This window comes from Microcaecilia unicolor, chromosome 6 (assembly GCF_901765095.1).
Source record: "Microcaecilia unicolor chromosome 6, aMicUni1.1, whole genome shotgun sequence".
NCBI lineage: Eukaryota > Metazoa > Chordata > Amphibia > Gymnophiona > Siphonopidae > Microcaecilia > Microcaecilia unicolor.
The window spans coordinates 87,172,798-87,196,023 of NC_044036.1; the positions used below are offsets into that span (position 1 = coordinate 87,172,798).

Below are 23,226 nucleotides of genomic sequence, written 5' to 3' on the forward strand. Positions count from 1 at the left end.
CTAGACCTGCTATAGTGACCCTGGAAAACATTCAGGGCTTACATACTATCCTGAAACAGACTTCAAAAGCAACACAAGAAGAACTGGCGGAGATTAAACTGAATCAAGAAAATTTCTCGGTCAGACTTGGAACTCATGACACTAAGCTGGAGGCTCTGGATACTGAGGTACAAACTTTAAAATTTTTTTCCTCATCTGTCTCCAAAGAAAAAATTATTCAGATTAGAAAAATGGAGTAGTTAGAAAACCAAATGCGGAAAAATAACTTAAGAATTTTGAATTTTCGTAAGAGTCCTTTATTGCCACCATTGGAGATGTTTAAAAAATATTTGAAAGACATTTTGCTTATCCCAATGGAGAATATGCCACCAATAACTTGAATACAATATATCGCAGGAATTCGGGGAGAGAGACCTGTTCCACAAATGAACTTAACTGAACTTCTTCAAGACTCTCTAGAGTTAATCACAGAGAGAACCACCATGCTAGTGACATTTGCATTCGAGTTAGATCGAAATAATATCTTTAAATTATATTTCCGCCACATTAATGAAGAATTCTTAGGTTCAAAGATTCAAATTTTTCCGGACTTATCCAGGGATACCCAGAAAAAGAGGAAAGCTTTTTTTCAACTTAAAACTAGATTGCTTAACATAAGAGGAACTTTATTACTTAAATATCCCTGTCGCTATTTTCTTTGAACCTGAGAAACTTTTAGAGTTTGTCTCTAGTAAGGAAATAGTGAGTTAGACCCTGAATATTATGCTATGTATCGGCTGTACTCAAAGAAGTTGCCTTCTACGTTTGTTTACCTTAATTTTTCGTAGTAATGATTGCTTAGATCTTGGATAATAGTATTTGTGGTCTTTTTAAAAAAAAAAAAACTGTTATTTTTCTTATAATGCATTAATTACAACAAATTGTATTTTCTAAATTTCCGAATTTATGTATATACATGAATGTGAAACAAAAATTCATAAAAAAAAAAGAAATCAGGGGCTTGATATTCAAAAGCACTTATATGTTTGTCTGTGTTACCAATGTGTTTTAAAGTTGCAGCATTATAGGCCCCTTTCACAAAGATGTGCCAGCATTTTTAGCATTCGCTAACCGTGTAGATGCCCATAGGATTATGGGCTTCTGCATGGTTAGCGCAAGCTAAAAATGCTAGCACACCTTTGTAAAAGACCCCCTATATGCATAATCCCAGCTGTATAATGCATTATTCATCCAGAATTATACAAAGAGGAGGAGATGTTACAACACTATGTAGCAAGTCCCAACATTCAGCCACTACACATATAAGATTATACATCTTGCTGTGCCACTCAAAAATCAGCTGACTCATGTGGCCTAGCTCGATGCATAACCTACAGAAAGAACAGCAGACCATCAAATGACAATAAGAGAAATAGAAGCTTTAATTGCATCAAAGGAATACAATGCCCAAAACTGTATAATCTATACATATTGTAGCCAAAACTCAAAAGTTATACGTATAGAATATATGTATAAGCAGGGCATCTATGTATATTCAGTGATACTAATTAAATGTACAGAGCTGCCTATTTGAATTACTTACTAAACATTTATTCCCATAGCTCTTTCTTGTGAGATAGGAAAATACTTACGCAGAGACGATTTCCTCACCGCTCACAAACTTTGCATAGGAGACAGCTTTGCGATGTCCTTTAAAAACCATGATTGGCTGCTTAGTGTTACGGAGGTCATAATAGTGGACACAGTGATCTATTGGATAAGATTTAAAAAAAAAAAAAAAGTAGTATCTGCTCATACTAGACTTCACAATACTCCAGTCTTTACAATTTATGTGCAGCTCCCCGTTGGGGGTGAAAAAAAAAAGTTAAAATCAACAAGCCAAAAGTCAATGTCATTCATATTGCACTGTACCAGACTTAACATATCTGGGAGTAGCCCAGTGGTTAGAGCACCGAGCTAACAAACAGGGAAGCCAGGGTTTAAATTCCACTGCTGCTCATTTTGATCTTGGGCTAGTTACTTAAACCTCTGTTGCCTCAGGCATAACCCTCTGGGTACAGGAAAATACCTAATGTACCTTAATGTAACACCTTGAGCTACAACTGAAAAAATGTGCGTGCTAAATCCAAATAAATACAAATTTGTATCTCCTGGACAATATAATAAGCCTAAGAAGTGTTGAATAGGAATATGGCTATTTTCCAATGTCCCATTCAAAGTTTCTTTTTTAAATGCATCCTCATCTTGATCTATTACACACTACTTGTTTCTTTTCTGGGAAATAGATACTCTCAGCCCAATACTTAATCAGTCACACTATGCTTGGCATCAAATGGAGAGATTATTTCAGAGCTTTTTGAAAAGCCTAAAGCATTTTACCATTCACATAAATGAGTTCACACACTGAAACAGTTCCTCAGTAATGTTAACATATCACTTTAGGAAAGAACCTATGTCACTTGGGCCTGGAGCTCACTGAGAGTAAGATGCTTAAAACTCCGGCACTGTTCCAGACAGCGCCAGAAAAATACTACCGAAACGTGACATAAGAGCTCCCTAATGCTCAACGCTAATGACATGCAAATATAGGTGCGTTATTAACGTTCAGCATTAGGAAGTAAGGAGGGGGGAATGTGTCCAGCACATGTACACAACAGCTGTGCGGTCGGCACAGCTCTTGTCCTCATGCACAGTGTGACTGGGGAGCATGAAGCCCTGGTCAGAGGGATGTGGAGCATTTTTAAAATTCCTCAAGACAGCTCTCCAGTCCTCGGGTCCTGTAGAAAAGCGTTTCCCAAGTCCGGTCCTGGAATACCCCTTGCCAGTCCGGTTTTCAGAATATCCACAATAAATATGCAGGAAATAAGAGTTGCATAAAATGGAGGCAATGTATGTAAATCAAGTTAATGCACATTCATTGTGGATATCCTGAAAACCTGACTGGCAAGGGGTACTCCAGAACTGGACTTGGGAAACACTGCTGTAGATGGAAAGAAAGCCTTCTGGAACATGCAAAGCTGCTGCCACCTCTCCCCCGTCCCTGCTGAAGTCAGCTGCGGGTTAATAAGGCAACTTTTCGTAGTTTGGGGATTTCGAGCAAGTTTGGCTTCCTCTTTTAAGACATCCCCCACAATCTTCTGCTTCTGCTGCTGAAGGTTTGCTGCTGTCCAATAACAATACCAGCTCTGAGCTGGCGTTACATTCCTGGCATTAAAGGTGCTCTTCTTAGAGCATCGAGGCGAATTACTAATGGCCTAATTTAAAAGTGATTTGATTGTGATCTGCGTTAGGCTTTGGCTTGCTTGTTGTTCCATGCTCTAGAGCCCTCTGAACATTCAGCAGTAGCAAATGCAGGCGCTAATGGCTTCTAGTGCCTGCATTTGCTTCTGAACATCAGAGCTTGACTGCAGACCAATGTGACAACCAGGAGTGGTAGCCTAGTTGTTAGAGCACCAGGCTGACAACCAGAGTAGCTCACGTTGAAATCCACCTGCTGATCCTTTCAATCTTGGGCAAGTCACTTAAGCTTCCATTGTCTCAGGTATTAACTTAGATTGTACCCCAATGCATCCTGAGCTACTACTGAAAAAGGTGTGAGCTAAATTCAAATACATACATAAATAATTCCACAAAGAACATGACATTCAGCAATATAACTGAGCCCACAAGAATCTATAAGTTTAAAGGTGTTTTAATTAAATGGGTCAGAGCCATAATGATGCATAATGAGCATAATTTTATAACAGGCCACCAAACTTCTGCAGCAAGAATGTATATATGCTACATTAATTTTATAAAGGGAAACAAACATATACTTTCACTTTTAAAAATTTCCTCAGAGAAAGCACCCATCCCCAGATGATCTTAGTCATGCACAAATTTGACGTTTTATTTCATAGGCTTATGTATACATTTCATAAAATACATAAAGCACAAACCCTGCAGTTTACGCTTTACATTTATTTTATCATTTGGTATACTTCCTTCCTGTTGCTTTTCAGAAGGAGCATTTGTACAATCTTTGGCAGGAAAAAAACCCAGCTGAAGTCCTCACCTAGCACTTTGCTATCGTTTGCTGCATGAAGAATTGTTATGTACAATGATAATGATTTCAGGTAATTATTGAGCAAGCAGAGAAGATAACATTTTAAAACTAATTATGCCATTTTGTGTAAAAATACTGAATAAAGAACAAGATGATGAGTGCAGAATAGATACGAAATAGGTCAACTAATGGAATACATATTATTTAAAGAAACACACTAGGCAAAAAAAAAAAAAAAATGTTTACCTATGCCTACAGTTCAAAAGGTCCTAAAAATTATACAGGAAGGAATACATCAGAATGTTAGAATGATTTTTTTTTCAAAGCAGTAGGTGCTCACAACAATATTCATTGCAGCAAAGACCCACTTATGTGATCAGAATAATTTCAAGTACATCTTTGAATGTCAGAACTGTGAAACTGAGTGGTTCTAAAATTTACATGTGAAAACGACCAGTTTTAATATACCCGAGAACACTACTGAAATGTTACAAATTTCAGAAGAGAGCAGGGCAAAACAAAATTCAACCAATTAGTGAAAATTTAAAAGGAACTCAAATTTTTATTCAATGCTCCTTATGTTATTTACCTTCTGTAAAATATGCACAAAAGAAATATGCACAAAAAAAGTTTAACCAAATTATTCCACATGACTCTGTACCACACATCTTGTTCCGATCATATATCTGCTCTTGGCCCCTCAGCTATACAGTAAGCTGTATTGTAGAAAATCTTTAGCATCACATCTATGTTAGTTGAATGTTCTAATGAATGCTTATTAGGTGTATCAGTAGTATTATGCTAACATTGTATTATATTGCTGGTATTTGAATTCCAGTGCTGTTAAATGTGTATTTTTTTTCTGTTTCACAATAGCTCTATTATTAGCTTATCTCATTTATTGTGTTTGTTTATTCTTGATTATTTTACTATTATAATGCTGTTAAATTTATAAATTTTATGTTAAATTCTACCTACTGTATACCGCCTTGGGCGAATCTCTTCATAAAGATGGTTAATAAATCCCAATAAATAAATCATAATCTACGATACCCATTTTGATTTCTATAAATTTAAAAAAACCTGGCCAATTTACAGATTGCACGATGAGCATTAAACACAGAAGAAATGTTATAAAGCTCTCTTATACTTTGCATATCCTTGTGAACAGAGCTTATGTGTGAGTCCACAGTCCATATATTACTTTACTATAGACATTTATATAAGCATATTTTTGATTTGGGATGTTGACAAAGACTGAGATATTTAGAGACACCCACCCCAGGATTGATACTTTTCATTTTAGACTTACACATTATTCAATTTGCTTCCATTTGCTCAATGCACACACCACAACCTTGGTCCCAAAGTGAATAATTTAACAAACTATTACATCTAGGATTCATTTTAGTAAACTGTATTAAGCAGGTAGTACAAGTTTTACTGCACGGTAATGTTTGCTAAAGACCCATGCTAATGGCTACCATTTGTTAAAAAAAATGGTCAGTGCAGTTAAAAAAAAAAAAAAACCTTGTGCTAGCTGCGTAATGAGTTTAGGGGTGGTTTTGGGGCATTAACAAGTGCAGAGTGGAGCAGTGGCCAGCTGTGACAACTAGTGTGCAGGTCAGTGCTGCAGACTGCTGACAAAGTGGCTGTATTAATTCAAGAAGTGGAACAGTGCACAAATTCTCCACTCCTGCAGAATTCTGCTAAGGCGGTGGCATCAGGCCTCTCCTGCTGTCTCTCTCCCCACTGACCAACGAGATTGCGAAGAAAGAGGAGAAGGATGTGAACTGCTCCACACTGGGTCACTTCTTTCTCCTCTGCTGGCTTAGATCTGACTGCTCATGTGAATCACGGGGCTATAGGGAGACCTGTGTGGTCTAAGCTTACAGAAGAAGAGTAAGTGACCTGATGCTTACTGGTTCACTTCCTGCTCCTCTCGTGTGTGATCTCTGTGGTCAGTGGGAAAAGACACAGAGACCTAATGCATGCTATGTGTGTGTCACAAGGATTGGGGAAGGGAACAAGGCAAGGTGAGTGTGCTATGGGGATTGAGGTTGGGGCACATCAAGGTCAGAAGGTGCCAAGTGGATGGGGGGGCAGAGCAAGGTCAGAAGATGCCAAGGGGATGGGGGGAGCAAGGTCAGAAGATGCCAAGGGGATGGGGGGAGCAAGGTCAGAATGTGCCATGGGGATATGGGGGGAGGCAGAGACAGATGTGTGTGTGTGTACCATGGGGATTTGGAAGGAGGGGGCAGAAAAAGCTGTATGCCATAGGGACTGGAAGAGCAGAGAAAGTGAATGCACAAAGTAGAGTATGTGCCATGGGGATGGGAGAGGCAGCAAGGAAAGGAGAAATTGTAACATGGGGTGGGGTGGGGACAGGGGCAAAATTAGAAGAGAGTGTGCCACTGGTGTGGAAGAGATTAAGATCGAGAATATGTCATAGGGGAGGGTGAAGGAGATATACAATGATAGCTAGGGAGGGGAGGGGGAGGAGGACAGAATTAGGGGTTTTGCTGAGTTAGGAGAGAGACCTGGAGTTGGAGTGAGGGGGAATTGGGGAGTCTGGAGCTTCAGGAGGGAAAGGGGGATTTAAAGTCTTACGACAGGGGAAATCTGTGCAAAAAAAACAATTCGGAGTAATGCAGAATGTAAAAAATATTGTATACAGAATTCCCTCAGGAGTCAGCTGCGCCACTGGCAGTCCAACAGTGAGGCCACTGACCTACGTGTCAAAAATAGATAAAGCCACAGTGAGTCAGCCCCTTCACAATTCCTCCCCTTCCCCCAGTGCCACATTCTCTATCCCATCACATGCATCCCCTTTGAAAAGCAGAACCCCTCCATCCCACAAGTCTCATCTGGGGGTTTCCTGGTAATCTAGTGTTATGGAACACAATCAGCCCCCTCCAGCTCCAGATTTCAAAATGGCAATGACCACAAGCACGCATTCTATATTTTGTCTCCATGGCATGATGATGTATCTTTGTTGTTCACAAAGAAAACTATTGCTTTTGGACAGGCAAATACAGTCATGTCTGTCATTGGTCGCAATACAGAAGCTGTTCACAAACAAAAAAAATGCCATAATGTATGAAATTATTTCTCTTCTCAGCAGATGCTTAGTGTCTCCATCTCCATGCTGCCAATTATCTTAGAAAACCAACTGGTGTAACCAATATTCTCTGTGCTATTCAATATGCTTTACCATTTCTGAACAAGAGTCTCTAGCAATGTATTATGTAACTTTGTGGCATACGGAATCAAAGATGCCATCCTCCTGTCTTTATTTCACTGTTATTTAAATTTAACAATTTTAATCCTGGCTCTTTGACACAATGGTAATCAGGTAGGAGTTTGATCCTGTGGATGGGGAAGGAAGAAAAAGGATATGTCTATTGTTAGGAAGTAAAGTTCATAGTCTACGGAATCAGATGTTTCTATGATATTCTTCAGTTTTCAAAATTAAATCTAAAAAAATTTGTCTTCAATTTGTAGTCAGGGGTAAATCTTGGAACTCTCTGCCATCCATAAGACAGCAAATATGTAATTATAGTACATTTCAGGAGACAGTAAAAAATTTTCTATATCGGAAGTAGCTTTTAATAGGTGATTATAGGAATTGGATGAGGATGAATGTCTTATGTAAAAGAAAGTCGGAATGTGTCACCTTGTAATATGGATATTTAACTATTTCCTGGGTATTCCCTAAGTTCTCTTGTTTATGTAATCCACTTAGTACCTGAATAAGGAGATTGCGGATCAGAAGAATCATGTAATTTAAAACTAGCCATCAGGAAAGGAAAAACACTATGCTCAGTGTGCTGCGGCGGCTAAGAAAGCAGATAGAATGTTAGATATTATTAGGAAAGGAATGGAAAACAAAAATGAGTACGCTATAATGCCTTTGTATCGCTCCATGGTGTGACCGCACCTCGAATATTGTGTTCAATTCTGGTCGTCGCATCTCAAAAAAGATATAGTGGAATTAGAAAAGGTGCCGAGAAGGGCGACGAAAATGATAAAAGGGGATGGGATGACTTCCCTATGAGGAAACGCTAAAGTGGCTAGGGCTCTTCAGCTTGGAGAAAAAGGCGGATGAGGGAAGATATGATAGAGGTCTATAAAATAATGAGTGGCGTTGAACGGGTCGACGTGAAGCATCTGTTTATGATTTCCAAAATTACTAGGACTAGGGGGCATGCGATGAAGCTACAAAGTAGTAAATTTAAAACGAATGGGAGAAAATTTTTCTTCACTCAACGTGTAATTAATGGAATTCATTGCCAGAGAATGTGGTAATTAGTTTAGCAGAGTTTTAAAAAGGTTTGGACAGCTTCCTAAAGGACCATTATTAAATTGGACTTGGGGAAAATCTACTATTTCTGGGATAAGCAGTATAAAATATTTTGTACTTTTTTGGGATCTTGCCAGGTATTTGTGACCTGGATTGGCCACTGTTGGAAACAGGATGCTAGGCTTGATGGACCTTTGGTCTGTCCCAATATGGCAATACTTATGTACTATATTGAGGCCTAAATAAACATACATATGTGACCTCTGCAGCAGAGACCCCCCATTTACTTTTTTTCTCATCCTCCCAGTCTCATTAATGGCCTCCACCACCCCATTTCACCTCTCCAGAAGAAGCATGGAAATGTATAGCATCTAGCTATGAGCATGGCCTTAGTAAAGAAAAAAAAATTGTGAATTAGCATGGAGACTAGACACACATGCTTTGAATGGCGTGGCATAATAGTTACAACTGGGGCTGCCAAGCTATACTGTTCTAAGAGACAGATTTTAGATCAATTCTGGATTTCTGACAACTTCGTCCTGGTGCATTACACAATCAGTAGCCCTGATTTCAATGGGTAGAATCGAGGACTTAGTTGGCCCCATGCAAGTGTGAGAGGTAGTAGAGACCTGTGCAATCAAACTCAGAACTTTTGCAGTATTGAAAGCTAGGACATGCTTTTTCCCATGCAGGGTCTGTCAGAATCTGTCATCCATTTATGAGGGCATTCTATCCTATCCAGCTTATTTTCGAAAGAGAAAGACGCCCATATTTCAACCCAAATCGGGAGATGGGCGTCCTTCTCCCGTGGGCGTCCAAATCGGTATAATCGAAAGCCGATTTTGGGCGTCTTCAACTGCAATCTGTCACGGAAACGACCAAAGTTGACAGGGGCGTGTCGAAGGCGTGGTGAAGGTGGGACTGGGGTGTGTTTATCGGCCGAGGAGAGATGAGCGTCCTCGGCCGATAATCGAAAAAAGAAAGGTGTTTTTAGCGCGAATTTGGGTCACTAACCCCCTCCCACCCAAAAAAAACGTTAAAAACTTTTTTTTCCCAGCCTGTATGCCAGCCTCAAATGTCATACCCAGCTCCATCACAGCCTTATGCAGGTCCCTGGAGCAGTTGTTAGTGGGTGCAGTGGACTTCAGGCAGGTGGACCCAGGCCCAACCCCCCCACACCTGTTACACTTGTGGTGGTAAATAGGAGTGCTCCAAACCGCCCCCAAAACCCACTGTACCCACATCTAGGTGCCCCCCTTCAGCCATAAGTACTATGGTAATGGTGTAGAGTTGTGGGGAGTGGGTTTTGGGGGGGGATTTGGGGGGCTCAGCACCCAAGGGAAGGGAGCTATGGACTTCAGAGGTAGTTTGCTTTGTTTTTTTAATTGTTACAAGTGCCCCCTAGGGTGCCCGGTTGGTGTCCTGGCATGTCAGGGGGACCAGTGCACTACGAATCCTGGCCCCTCACACAACCCAAAGCCCTTGGATTTGGTCGTTTTTGAGCTAGGTGCCTTTGGTTTCCATTATCGCTGAAAACCGAAACCGCCCTGCTCAAATCCGCACAAATCCGATGCATTTGGCTGGCACAAACCGTATTATCGGAAAAAAGATGGACGCCCATTTTTTTCGAAAATACGGTTGTCCTGCCCCTTCACGTACCCATTCTCGGAGATAGACGACCATGGAGATGGGCGTTCGTGTTCGATTATGCCCCTCTATGTGTCCTTGGAGAAAAATAAATCAGAATCTAAAACAAAGTACTAGTATTCTAGAAGGACACACTTCCCTGAGGGGAAGGGACCAAATTCTGTAGCATATAAGAAACAGCAACTTTTACTGCAAATCTCTGAGACAAAGACATACAGGCACATTTAGGGAGGATCATTTCTCTTGCATACTATCAGAAAATGTAAGAACTATCAAACTAAGTAGAATAAAAGTCCATCTAAAATATCTTGTATCTTAACAGGTATCAAACAGTTGGCACGCAGAGCAGTGTAAAAGAATTGGGACATATTCAGAGATTTCTATCCACTATAATGCCCTTTCAGCTTCTACATTTATTTTACCTAATTTATAGCTCACCTCTCCCCAAAGGCTACAAAGCAGCAAAGCAGATTACAATGTTAAAACAATGTTAAATAACCACTGCATAATCTATTTCACATACATTTTTCCTAACTATTTTGAGCTAGTTAAATTACTAACCTTTACAGATTCTTGTAATAATGAACAGGGCTGTCACAAGAACAGGGAAAGTTATGTGGCTACATGATCCATTATCCCATTGCTGCTACCACAACTGTGGACTTTAGCAACCCTGTAGATGATTCAATGTGGTCCTAAAATCAGCAGTAACTACATGCAATGTAGGACCCCCCCCCCCCCCCCCACACACACACACACATCTCTAAGGGAGTGATAAGAAGATTAGATGGTATGGATGGGCACACTGGATAGGTTATATGGTCTTATCTGCCTACATTTTTCTATGTTTCACATTTATGTCATGTGAAATTTCCTGCCCCTCTACCACCTATGAAGAGGTTTACACTGCATCAGAATTAAAACATACTAACTATGCACTGTGTGTAGTAATACCCCCCCCCCCCCAGTTGTATTATGAGATGCATTTTCCAATTAATTTTTCCCTCAACCTTCATGTTTATATATCACTCATTTTTTGCTTGATTTTGACAATTTTATAGTCTGCTAGTCCAAAAACATTTGTCCAAAACAGACTGCAAACAGAATTAAATGATGCATGCCATTTGAGACCTTTAAACATAGAATTACAAAAACCTAAATAGAAAATGCTAAATTAACCAAATAAATTTTATTTTTATGCAACTCAAAAAAATCCTGTTCTAGCCAGATTTGGACCAATACTACATTGCACAAACGTGGGCCAGCAACTGACAAAGACTAACCCTGCATTACAAATGAGTCCGTTATACCACAGAAACTTCACTGATGTATGAGACCATAGAGATCCCACTGATGTATGAGTGACTATAAGGGTCTGAATATATGAAGGAACTTTTTTATGCAATGTCCTAACATAATAATTGCTTTAAATTTCACATGCCAAAGGACTGGCAGACATTGCAAAGACTTCAAATAATGGGTAGCATCACATCTTTACGGTTCGTGAACAATCTAGCTTGCACATCGGCTCCCTCTGTTCCAAGTTGAAGAGCTCTAATTTTGTCTCTCCCTAACATTCTATTAGACTTCAAGGCTGCCATCACATATTGGCCCAATGTTACTGCCCACAGTAGTTACCCCATCTCCTGCTTGAGGACAGAAAGCAAGCCGATTGTGTATGAAGTGAAAACTGCAACAGACTACAGCTTGCTGACATCTGGACTTAGCATACATGTGCTGATTCAGTGATCAATCACTGTCTTCTGAAGTCTGCACTAAATTAATTTTGGCATCTAAAATTAGATAATTATGCACTGATTTCTTCAGTGGCTAAAGTATTGTTGGCCATGTGAGCTGGTTTCTTCTAAGTATAATAAATATATATAAGTATATAAAGTTTACCATGCTTGCATTCATTAAAATGGGAACAGTTGGTCATGCTTTCTAGTTAAAGAGAGTTCTCTTTCTGTGACCATATGGACTTGCTCCAATTTATTAAAAAACCCATCTGCTTAGGAAAATAATATAAAAAAATGCAAACAAGAATAAAAAAAAAACAGGTACTGGGAAGACCTATAACATTCCTGGATGAACCATTACTTTTATGCATTTCTTACAGTAAGGGTGTATAAGTGCAACTGCATCCTTATTTTTTATACCAACCTTAATCTGTGGTGGAGAGTAGTATGGATTTGGGGAGGGGGGGGGGGGGGCTGTAACACATTTAGCTTTCAAAGGCTAAAACCTCCTTCCTCAGTTCAATACAGTATAGTGCTGTTACAGTATCTTATCCTGACCTAAGGGTTTTGTTTTCCGAAAGTTAGTCAAAATGTATTAAAATTAGTCCAATAAAAGGATGACCTTATTTCCATGTTCTATTATAAACATTTATTAACACAGCTACAATACTACTTTATCCTAAAGCAAAAAAAGAAAAAAATATATTTACAGTTTATTGTCTCTGGTTTCTGCTTTCCTCATCTTCTCTTTTTTTTTTTGGTTACATTTGTACCCCGTGCTTTCCCACTCAAGGCAGGCTCTATGCGGTGGGCAATGGAGAGTTAAGTGACTTGCCCAGAGTCACAAGGAGCAGCCTGTGCTGGGAATCAAACTCAGTTCTCCAGTTCCCCAGGACCAAAGTCCACCACCCTAACCACTAGGCCACTCCTCCTCTTCACTCTCTCCCTGCCATCCAGTGTCTGCCTTCTCTCTCTCCCTTCCCCTGCCATCCAGTGTCTGTCCTCTCTCTCTCTTGTCCCCTCCATCCACCATCTGCCCTCTCTCTCCCTCTGCCCCTTCCAACCACTACCTGCCCTCCCCCTCTCCCTTCCATCTAGCGTCTGCCCTCCCTCTCTCCCTTCCATCTAGCGTCTGCCCTCCCTCTCTCCCTTCCATCTAGCGTCTGCCCTCCATCTCTGCCCATTCCCATCCACTATCTGCCCGTCTGCCCTCTCACTCTCCCCCTTCAAACCACTGTTTGCCCTTTCTCCCTGCCTCTTCCATCCACCATTTGCCCTTCCTCTCCCATCCATCCAGCATCCAGGGTCTGCCCTCCCTTCCATCCAGGATCTGCCCCCCTCTCCCTGCCCCCTCTTTTCACTCCCCAATTCCAGACCCATTATCGCACCTGCCCCCAGTTCCAGCCCCACTATCCCAACAGTCCCCAGTTTCAGCCCCAGCTCTTATCTCCCACAAGCCTCAAGCTTCTGCCCCAGCCCCTTTCTCCTTGTCTCCTTTTCAGGCCCTAGTCCCCACAGTTCAGCCACTGCCCCTTTTCAGCCCAAAGTTCAAGTCCCCTTCATCCACCTGCCTTGCATTATGGCCCACTTTTTCAGCCCCAGCCCATTCTCTCATCTGCCCCCCCTTTTCAGCCCCAGACCCACCTGCCACTGCCCCAAGTCCTGCTCTCTTCTCCCGAGCCCCCCCCCCCCGACCCAGTCCCCACCCGCCTACCCTCAGCACCCTCGACAGCCCCCTTCTTTCTGCCACCCGTCCCCCCTGCATTTTAAAAATCTTGTAATCGGTAGTGCAGCGCCTCACATCTGCCTGTGAAAGAAGCAGATTTTTTTTTTGTTACATTTGTACCCCGCGCTTTCCCACTCATGGCAGGCTCAATGCGGCTTACATGGGGCAATGGAGGGTTAAGTGACTTGCCCAGAGTCACAAGGAGCTGCCTGTGCCGGGAATCGAACTCAGTTCCTCAGTTCCCCAGGACCAAAGTCCACCGCCCTAACCACTAGGCCACTCCTCCACTTTTTTGCTGAAGACACGAAGATCGCCAACAGAGTGGATACTCCAGAAGGAGTAGACACAATGAGAACAGATCTCAAAAAATTAGAACAATGGTCAAAGGTCTGGCACTTAAAATTTAATGCAAGGAAGTGCAGGGTGATGCAATTAGGGTGAAATTCCAAAGGAGATATGCGAGATAGGAGGCGACAGATTGGTAAGCACAGCTCAGGAAAGAGACCTTGGGGTGAAGGTGTCTGAAGTGTTGAAACAAACGTGACAAGGTTGTGGCCACAGCCAGAAGGATGTTAGGCTGCATAGAGAGGGGTATAACCAGAAGAAGAAAGGAGGTGTTTATGCCCCTATACAAGTCACTGATGGGGTCCCACTTGGAGTAATATTTTCAGTTTTAGAGGCTGTATCTTGCTAAAGATGTAAAAAGACGAAGTGATACAGAGAAAAGCGAAGAAAATGGTATAGGGTTTGTGGCACAAGATGTATGAGAAGAGAGACTTGATGCCCTGACGATGTATATCCTGGAGGAGAAATATGGGTGATATGAAATAGCCATTCGAATATTTGAAAAGTATTAATATACAGACAAACCTTTTGCAAAAACAGGAGTGGCCTAGTGGTTAGGGTGGTGGACTTTGGTCCTGGGGAACTGAGGAACTGAGTTCGATTCCCATTTCAGGCACAGGCAGCTCCTTGTTACTCTGGGCAAGTCACTTAACCCTCCATTGCCCCAGGTACAAATAAGTACCTGTATACAATATGTAAGCCACATTGAGCCTGCCATGAGTGGGAAAGCGCGGGGTACAAATGTAACAAAAAAAAAAAAAAAAGCAGTAAAACTAGAGGACATTAATTGAAGATGCCAGGGGACAGACTCAGGAATAGTGTCAGGAAGTACTTTTTCACGGAGAGGAAGGTAGATATCTGGAATGCTCTCCCACAGGAGGTTGTGGAGATGAAAATGATAACAGAATTCAAAAAGCATGGGATTAACACAAAGGAATCTTGCATGGAAAGAATGGAACCAAACAACCTTAGCAGTGTTTAGATAGCAACTCCAGTAACTGGGAAGCAAAGCCTGTGCTGAGCAGACTTCTACAGTCTATGCCCTGATCATGGTGGAGAGATTTGGATGGGCTGAGCTTAAATGACTTCAGCAATTGGAGAGCAAGGTCAATGTCAGGCAGAAAATGGCAAGGTCAAATATGCTTATGCATATCGCATCATACCTTATGCTATGAGTTTATATTTTTGGGCAGACTACATGGACCATACAGGTCTTTCTGCCATCATCTACTATGCTACTGGGATTGCCTCGTTGGGCTTTCCCTCACTGTGTCCCGCCCTCACGGAAATAGGAAGTTACATCAGAGGAGGGCGGGACCCAGTGAGGGAAGGCCCGACGAGGCGATCTGCCGATTCCGAGATTTTTAAAATGCAGGGGGCCAGGTGGCAGAGAGAAGGGGGCTGTTGAGAGAGCTGAGGGTAGGCAGGTGGGGATTGCAGCGCCAGCAGTTTTTGAGTCAGGAGCAGTGGAAGTGGAGCACCCCCCCTCGTGCTGACACCCGGGGCAGACTGCCCCACCCTTGGTACGCCACTGGATAATACACTGAAATATTCTGCCCAGTGTGCGGCAGCAGCCAAAAAGGCAAATAAGCTAGGTATTATGAAAGAGATAGTGAATGATACATACCTGTAGCAGGTGTTCTCCGAGGACAGCAGGCTGATTGTTCTCACGACTGGGTGACGTCCGCGGCAGCCCCCACCAACCGGAAAAGGCTTTGCGGGACGGTCGGCACGCAGGGCACGCCCACCGCGCATGCGCGGCCGTCTTCCCGCCCGTGCGCGACCGCTCCCGCCAGTTGAATGACAAGCAATAAAATATGAAACACAACTCCAAAGGGGAGGAGGGAGGGTAGGTGAGAACAATCAGCCTGCTGTCCTCGGAGAACACCTGCTACAGGTATGTATCATTCACTTTCTCCGAGGACAAGCAGGCTGCTTGTTCTCACGACTGGGGTATCCCTAGCTTTCAGGCTCACTCAAAACAAGAACCCAGGTCAATTGAACCTCGCAACGGCGAGGGTACAACAGAAATTGACCTATGAAGAACAACTAACTGAGAGTGCAGCCTGACCAGAATAAATTCGGGTCCTGGAGGGTGGAGTTGGATTTACACCCCAAACAGATTCTGCAGCACCGACTGCCCGAACCGACTGTCGCGTCGGGTATCCTGCTGGAGGCAGTAATGTGATGTGAATGTGTGGACAGATGACCACGTCGCAGCCTTGCAAATCTCTTCAATAGTGGCTGACTTCAAGTGGGCCACTGACGCTGCCATGGCTCTGACACTATGAGCCGTGACATGACCCTCAAGAGCCAGCCCAGCCTGGGCGTAAGTGAAGGAAATGCAATCTGCTAGCCAATTGGAGATGGTGCGTTTCCCGACAGCGACCCCTAGCCTGTTAGGGTCGAAAGAAACAAACAATTGGGCGGACTGTCTGTGGGGCTGTGTCCGCTCCAAGTAGAAGGCCAATGCTCTCTTGCAGTCCAATGTGTGCAACTGACGTTCAGCAGGGCGGGTATGCGGCCTGGGGAAGAATATTGGCAAGACAATTGACTGGTTAAGATGGAACTCCGACACCACCTTCGGCAGGAACTTTGGGTGGGTGCGGAGCACTACTCTGTTGTGATGAAATTTGGTATATGGAGCATGAGCTACTAGGGCTTGAAGCTCACTGACCCTACGAGCTGAAGTAACTGCCACCAAGAAAATGACCTTCCAGGTCAAGTACTTCAGATGGCAGGTATTCAGTGGCTCAAAAGGAGGTTTCAGCAGCTGGGTGAGGACGACGTTGAGATCCCATGACACTGTAGGAGGCTTGATAGGGGGCTTTGACAAAAGCAAGCCTCTCATGAATCGAACGACTAAAGGCTCTCCAGAGATGGCTTTACCTTCCACACGATAATGGTAAGCACTAATCGCACTAAGGTGATTCCTTACTGAGTTGGTCTTGAGGCCAGACTCTGATAAGTGTAGAAGGTATTCAAGCAGGTTCTGTGCAGGGCAAGAACGAGGTTCTAGGGCCTTGCTCTCACACCAAACGACAAACCTCCTCCACTTGAAAAAGTAACTCTTTTTAGTGGAATCCTTCCTGGAGGCAAGCAGGACCCGGGAGACACCCTCCGACAGACCCAATGCAGCGAAGTCTACGCCCTCAACATCCAGGCCGTGAGAGCCAGAGACTGAAGGTTGGGGTGCAGTAACGCTCCGTCGTTCTGCGAAATGAGAGTCGGAAAACACTCCAATCTCCACGATTCTTCTGAGGACAACTCCAGAAGAAGAGGGAACCAGATCTGACGGGGCCAAAAGGGCGCTATCAGAATCATGGTGCCGCGGTCGTGCTTGAGCTTCAGTAAGGTCTTCCCCACCAAAGGTATGGGAGGATAAGCATACAGGAGGCCGGTCCCCCAATGGAGGAGAAAGGCGTCCGACGCTAGCCTGCCGTGTGTCTGAAGTCTGGAACAGAACAGAGGCAGCTTGTGGTTGGTCTGAGAGGCGAAAAGGTCCACCGAGGGGGTGCCCCACTCTCGGAAGATCTTGCGTACCACTCTGGAATGGAGCGACCACTCGTGCGGTTGCATGACTCTGCTCAGTCTGTCGGCCAGACTGTTGTTTACACCTGCCAGGTATGTGGCTTGGAGGAGCATGCCAAACTGGCACGCCCAGCGCCACAGCCCGACGGCTTCCTGACACAGGGGGCGAGATCCGGTGCCCCCCTGCTTGTTGACGTAATACATTGCAACCTGATTGTCTGTCCGAATTTGGATAATTTGGCAGGACAGCCGATCTCTGAAAGCCTTCAGCGCGTTCCAGATCGCTCGGAGCTCCAGGAGGTTGATCTGCAGATCCTTTTCCTGGAGGGACCACAGACCCTGGGTGTGAAGCCCATCGACATGAGCTCCCCAACCCAGGCGAGATGCATCCGTCGTCAGCACCTTCGTGGGCTGCGGAATTTGGAATGGACGTCCCAGGGTCAAATTGGTCCGGATGGTCCACCAGAGCAGTGAAGTGCGGCAACTGGTGGAGAGGCGGATGACATCTTCTAGATTCCCGGTAGCTTGGAACCACTGGGAAGCTAGGGTCCATTGAGCAGATCTCATGTGAAGACGAGCCATGGGAGTCACATGAACTGTGGAGGCCATATGACCCAGAAGTCTCAACATCTGCCGAGCTGTGACCTGCTGAGACGCTCTGGTCTGCGAAGCGAGGGACAGGAGGTTGTTGGCCCTCGCTTCGGGAAGGAAGGCCTGAGCCGTCTGGGTATTCAGCAGAGCTCCTATGAATTCCAGAGACTGGGTTGGCTGGAGATGGGATTTTGGGTAATTTATCACAAACCCCAGCAGCTCCAGGAGTTGAATAGTGCACTGCAAGGACCGGAGGGCTCCTGCCTCCGAGGTGTTCTTGACCAGCCAATCGTCGAGATATGGGAACACGTGCACTCCCAGCCTGCGTAGGTACGCCGCCACCACCACGAGGCACTTTGTAAACACTCGTGGGGCGGAGGCGAGCCCAAAGGGCAGCACACAGTACTGAAAGTGCCGTGCGCCCAGGCGGAATCTGAGATACTGTCTGTGAGCTGGCAGTATCGGGATGTGAGTATATGCATCCTTTAAATCCAGGGAACATAGCCAATCGTTTTTCTGAATCATTGGCAGAAGGGTGCCCAAGGAAAGCATCCTGAACTTTTCTTTGACCAGGAATTTGTTCAGGCCTCTCAGGTCTAGGATGGGACGCATCCCCCCTGTTTTCTTTTCCACAAGGAAGTACCTGGAATAGAATCCCTGCCCTTCCTGCCCGGGTGGTACGGGCTCGACCGCATTGGCGCTGAGAAGGGCGGAGAGTTCCTCTGCAAGTACCTGCTTGTGATGGGAGCTGAAGGATTGAGCTCCCGGAGGACAATTTGGTGGCAGGGAGGCCAAATTCAGGGCGTATCCGCACCGCACTATTTGGAGAACCCACTGGTCGGAGGTTATGAGAGGCCACCTTTGGTGAAAAAATTTTAACCTCCCCCCGACCGGCAGATCGTCCGGTACGGACACTTTGAGGGCGGCTATGTTCCCGTGGATCCAGTCAAAAGCCCGTCCCTGGCTTTTGCTGTGGAGGCGCAGGGGGCTGCTTAGGCGCACGCTGTTGACGGGAACGAGCGCGCTGGGGCTGTCCCTGTGCCTGACGAGGCCTTCGGGCCGGCTGGTTGTACCTACGCTTTGCAAAAGAATAGGGTGCAGCCTGCCGGGCCCGGGAAAAACGTCCACCTGCTGAGGTGGATGCTGAAGGCGCCCGGTGGGAGAGCTTGTCGAGAGCGGTTTCCCGCTGATGCAGTTGGTCCACCATCTGCTCGACCTTCTCACCAAAAATGTTATCCCCCCGGCAAGGGACGTCGGCCAGTCTCTGCTGGGTGCGGTTGTCCAGGTCAGAGGCACGCAGCCATGAAAGCCTGCGCATCACTATACCTTGGGCCGCAGCACGAGATGCCACGTCACAGGTGTCATAGATACCCCTGGACAGGAACTTTCTGCACGCCTTCAGCTGCCTGACCACCTCCTGATAAGGCCTGGACTGCTCCGGCGGGAGCTTATCGACCAGGTCCGCCAGTTGTTGCACATTAGTCCGCATGTGGATGCTCATATAGAGCAGGTATGACTGGATGCGGGTCACGAGCATGGAGGATTGGTAGGCCTTCCTCCCAAATGAGTCCAGAGTGCGAGACTCCCGCCCCGGGGGCGCCGAGGCGGTATCCCTCGAACTCCGTGCCCTCTTGAGAGCAGAATCCACGACCGCCGAGTCATGGGGCAATTGGGGCCGCATTAACTCTGGGTCCGAGTGGATCCTGTACTGGGACTCTGCTTTCTTGGGAATGGTGGGGTTAGTTAACGGTCGCACCCAGTTCCGAAGCAGTGTCTCCTTGAGGACATTGTGCAGCGGCACTGTGGAGGACTCTCTAGGTGGTGATGGATAGTCGAGGACCTCGAGCATCTCGACCCTCGGCTCTTCCACAGAGACCACGGGAAAGGGAATGCTAATAGACATATCCCGCACAAAGGAGGCAAAGGAGAGACTCTCAGGAGGTGAGAGCTTCCTCTCCGGTGAAGGCGTGGGGTCCGAGGGAAGGCCCGTAGACTCCTCTGAGAAGAAATATCTAGGGTCCTCCTCTTCCCCCCACGAGGCCTCATCCTCGGTATCGGACATAAGCTCATGTAGCTGAGTCCTGAACCGGGCCCGGCTCGACGTCGAGGCACCGAGGTCTCGGTGTCGTCGAGCGGTGGACTCCCGCGTCGGCGGGGACGGAGCTCCCTCCATCGACGTCGACGGGGACTCCACCTGCGTGGCGGTCGAGACCGGCGCCGCAAGCGGCGGCGGTGTCGCGCCCGGCGCGGGCTAGAGCTCGCCGGCGCCACAGACATCGGCGCCGAGGGCGCAAGCACCCCCGGCGCCGGCACAGCCTGGCGCATCAGCCCTTCCAGGATCCCCGGAAGGATGGTTCTGAGGCACTCGTCCAGGCCCGCTGCCGGGAAAGGCGGTGGGGCCGGTAGGGGTGTCGGTGCCAGAAGCTGATGGGGGCCAGGAGACGGCACCGAGGTGCCGGAACCCTGACGCATCGGTACCTCCACAACCGACGGGGACCTCTCCTCTCGGCGATGACGCTTCGGCGTCGCCTCCTCTCCGATGTCCGGATGCACCGAGGGCGACCGGTGACGACGCTTCTTGTCCTTCTTTCGATGCGCGTCACCGGCGCCGGGAGGTATGGAGGAGGAGGAGGACGATCCCCCTCGGTCTCGAGGAGCCGGGTCAGACAGGGTTCGGTCCCGTGGACCACGGGCTGAGGGAGTGACCGGGGCCGACTGCCCCCGCGGCCGCTCACCTCCACCCTCGCCGGCGGACCGGCGGGCCGACGGGACCTGTTCTCCTGGGGTCGATGCCATCGGTGCCGATGTCTCGGGCATCGATACCGGTACCGAAGGACCGGGCGTCGATACCGATGCCGTCGAGGTCGACGTCGAGGGGCCGGCGCAAGTTCCAAAAAGACGGTCCCGCAGAACTTGCCTCGCAACTTGAATCCGTTTCCGGAGACCGAGACACAGGGAACACGACTTGATATTGTGCTCCGGCCCGAGGCACTGGAGGCACCAAGCGTGGGTGTCGGTCTGCGAGATCGGCCGGCCGCAGCGACCACACTTTTTAAATCCACTCGGGACCTTCGAGGACATCGACGGAAAAATCGCGTCGGCGAAGTCAAAGTCGTCAATGGTGGCGAAAATCACACCTCGAAAAGAAAACGACCGTGCGGCCACTAGGCCGCAACGCGGCGTCCCCGCTGGAAACGAGGGAAAAAGGGAGCGCGTGCTCCACACGCTCAGGTTTTTTTTTTTTTTTTTGAAAAAGAAAAGGGAAACCGGCGGTAACAAAAAATTAAATAGAAAAAACAACGATCCGCGTAAACGCGATCGACTTTCCGGCGGCTGAAAGCAGAGAGAGCGGCAAAGCACGACTCTCTCCAGACGCGGAAAAAAAGGAACTGGCGGGAGCGGTCGCGCACGGGCGGGAAGACGGCCGCGCATGCGCGGTGGGCGTGCCCTGCGTGCCGACCGTCCTGCGAAGCCTTTTCCGGTTGGTGGGGGCTGCCGCGGACGTCACCCAGTCGTGAGAACAAGCAGCCTGCTTGTCCTCGGAGAATGTAAGAATACTGTAATGCCTCTTTATTGCTCCATGTTGTGACCTCACCTTGAGTATTGTGTTAAGTTCTTGTTGCCATATCTCATAAAAGGTATAGCATAATTAGAAAAGGTTTGAAGAAGAGCGACCAAAATGATAAAAGGGCTGGAACTCTTCTCATATGAGGAAAGGCTAAGGAGATTAGGGCTCTTTAGCTTGGAAGAAAGACAGCTTGGGGGGAGGGGGGAGATATGATTGAGGTCTATAAAATCCTTATTAATGAAGAATAAGTAGAACTGAATTGATTTTTACTCTTTGAAAAAGTACAAAGGTTTGGGACACTCAAATGAAGTTACATTGCAAATACTTTTAAAACAAGAGGAAATATTTTTTCACTCAACAAATAGTTAAGCTCTGGAACTTGTTGCTGGAGGATGTGGTAACAATGGTTAGAGTATGTGGGTTTAAAAAAGGTTTGAACAAGTTCCTGGAGGCCAAATCCATAGTCTGCTATTGGAATAGACATGGGGAAGCCATTGCTTACCCTGGGACTGGTAGCATGGAATGTTGCTACTATTTGGGATTCTGTCAGGTACTTGTGACCTGGATTGGCCACTGTTGGATGCAGGATATTGAGCTATATGGGCCATCAATCTGACCCAGTATGGCTCTTTTTATGATGTTATAGTTCCAGAGCAACACCAAACATATCTGGCCAGTAGGGAGGAAGTGACTAATGATAAATGGGAGAGAGTTACCTTGAGTTTCCAGGTGGATAGATTGATCAGTATACCTGGCCTCCAATTAGTACATCATTGTTCTGTTAAAATTTTGATAGGTTTCAGGTTTAGGTAATTGTGTTCATGGATCATAAGGAAGTTTCTGCTTCCTTTCATCAGCAAAAGATTTCACTGGGCACAGAAATATATTTTGATCAAATGTATCTTTTTTTGCCTTTATATAGTCCATGACTCATCATTCCATGGACTATATAGAAGCTGGCCTATATTGGATGGGATATAAAACGCTGCTGTTAGGAATATCATATTCAGCAGTCATTCACACACACACACACACACGCAGAGGGGCATAATCGAACGGCGCCGGCTACCTTCAGGGCCGGCTCTGCAAAGGGGCGGTGCCAACCGTATTATCGAAAAAGATGGCTGGCCATCTTTTCTTTCGATAATACGGTTGGGGCCGGCTAAATCTCAACATTTAGGTCAAATGTTGAGATCGCCGGGTTTACAGATGGCCGGCTTCAAAAAAAGTGGAAAAAAATCCAAGTGCTCGTCATAGACGGCTTTTTCAGTAGTACCAATGGGATTTGAACCAGCCACCTCTGGATTACAAGACCGGTGCTCTAACCACTTGGTCACAGCTCCACTTGCTTGGATGTTCCTCCCTTTTGATTATGTCCCTTCAGGTCTCTCTCATCCAGTCACAGACAGGGGTCTCTCTCAGCCAATCACAGACAGCTAAATGCGCTGTGATTGGCTGAGAGAGACCTGAAGAGACATAATCAAAATGGAGGAACATCCAAGTAAGTGGAGCTGTGGCCAAGTAGTTAGAGCATTGGTCTTATAATCCAGAGGTGGCCTGTTCAAATCCCACTGGTACTACTGAAAAAGCCGAGCAAAAAGAGTTTTGATTTAGGACGTCCCTGACTAGCACTTCGATTTTTTTTTTTTTGGGTGGGAAGGAGTGAGTGACCACTGAGGGAGTAAGGGGAGGTCATCCCCGATTCCCTCCGGTGGTCATCTGGCCAGTTGG

The 23,226-nt window shown here is 46.0% G+C and overlaps 1 protein-coding gene across 1 annotated transcript in view; it reads right to left on the bottom strand.

The window, feature by feature from the left end:
• The window catches only part of COP1 (COP1 E3 ubiquitin ligase), a 478,504-nt gene that overhangs the window by 147,153 nt on the left and 308,125 nt on the right, over positions 1-23,226 (bottom strand). Inside the window, exon 16 of the mRNA XM_030205657.1 lies at positions 1,632-1,749. Within this exon, the coding sequence (XP_030061517.1) occupies positions 1,632-1,749 (118 nt within the window). The remainder of the gene's footprint in view (positions 1-1,631; positions 1,750-23,226) is intronic.